General features: G+C 32.9%; 1 protein-coding gene across 1 annotated transcript in view; it reads right to left on the reverse strand.

Annotated features, from left to right (window-relative positions):
* Positions 1-220: 220 nt before the first annotated feature.
* Positions 221-1381, reverse strand: part of LOC106474048 (low density lipoprotein receptor adapter protein 1-A-like) — a 34121-nt gene continuing 32960 nt past the window's right edge. Inside the window, exon 6 of the mRNA XM_013934733.2 lies at positions 221-867. Within this exon, the coding sequence (XP_013790187.1) occupies positions 717-867 (151 nt within the window). The 3' untranslated portion in view covers positions 221-716. The remainder of the gene's footprint in view (positions 868-1381) is intronic.

A 1381-nucleotide genomic window follows, 5' to 3' on the forward strand; every position in this document is an offset into this window, starting at 1 on the left:
AGATCATCATACAGTATTTATAAATGTAAGTGAACTCTATCATTTTTCCTTACACTGAAAAACTTGATATTGTAAGGAAATGAAAACTTTAGACGTGAGGAATATAATGAACAATTTTATGTTTTTATCATTAGAATTGTGCATGAGTACAAACTCACTGTAAACCTATTGTTAACAGAATCTGTACTGGTGTATGGAATGCAGAACACAGTAGGCCTAATTTGCACAATATTGCACATTTATTAACAACTCAGGAAAGTATGGAGGTGACGTATATGAGCACCAAGTTAAGTACGTTTACTGTTTATATTACTTCTCTGGAGAAATGCAACATTCATGAAGGCCACATGATTAAAACAATTCAATGGAAATAGACCAGCAGAACAATAACAGAAACAATATTAAAAAAAAAAAATGTGTGGTTAACAGTGAGAAGCAGTCAAGTTTGTGAGAGTGGAAAGCCTGGTTAGTTCATTTAATGTATATAAATAAGTCTTTCTAGGCAGAAAAATATATGGTAACAACTTCTTAACAGGTTGAGTATGGAAACACTTTGTGGTGGCAGCAACCATTGTAGAATAAGTTTAGTCCTCGTGGCTCAATTGAACTTTCAGAGTATTTTTATGTGGTGATCTCTGAACTTCTTGAGGATGAGATAGTTATTTATCCCATTTCTTTCAATATTAGAGTTATTCTACTAGCAAGAAGAGCAGTTACTAGAGAGTAAGCAACTCATCACTATGATCGTTCAGAAACTGATCTTTCTCCGAGGATTTTTCTGCACTTTGTACAAAATTGGTGAGTTTGGCAATTTCCTCAGGCTTGAAGTTTGTTGAAAACATTGGGTGTGTGCGTGATTCTGCCAATCTAGAGAAAATATATAAATGAATCAAAAACAAAGGGTGTAAGACATAGAAAACATGTTGAGGCATATTTATTAGTGTTAAAACGTTTTTGCGGAAAATTTGTACATGCCATTGGCTTGAAAAATGCTAGCTGTATTCTTAAAATTATTTTCTAATATATCTGTAACAGTTTTATCTAAATCTTGCAATGTATGTAGACTTTTCTATTTCTTCAATTTTTAAAGTCAAATGTCATATATTTGACTAATTTAAATTATGCTTTCTGATTATTACCATTTTCAATTATTCCAATTATCAAAGTAATCAAAATATTGCTATAATGTTTGTTTAGAAACTACTTGCTGTATTGTTGGCTGTGCACAATCCGGTCTTTATAAGGTTCTAGAGCCCATGCTTCCCTAGAAACTACTTGCTGTATTGTTGGCTGTGCACAATCTGTTCTTTATAAGGTTCTAGAGCCCATGCTTCCCTAGAAACTACTTGCTGTATTGTTGGCTGTGCACAATCTGTTCTTT

This window comes from Limulus polyphemus, unplaced genomic scaffold, assembly GCF_000517525.1.
Source record: "Limulus polyphemus unplaced genomic scaffold, Limulus_polyphemus-2.1.2 Scaffold6757, whole genome shotgun sequence".
NCBI lineage: Eukaryota > Metazoa > Arthropoda > Merostomata > Xiphosura > Limulidae > Limulus > Limulus polyphemus.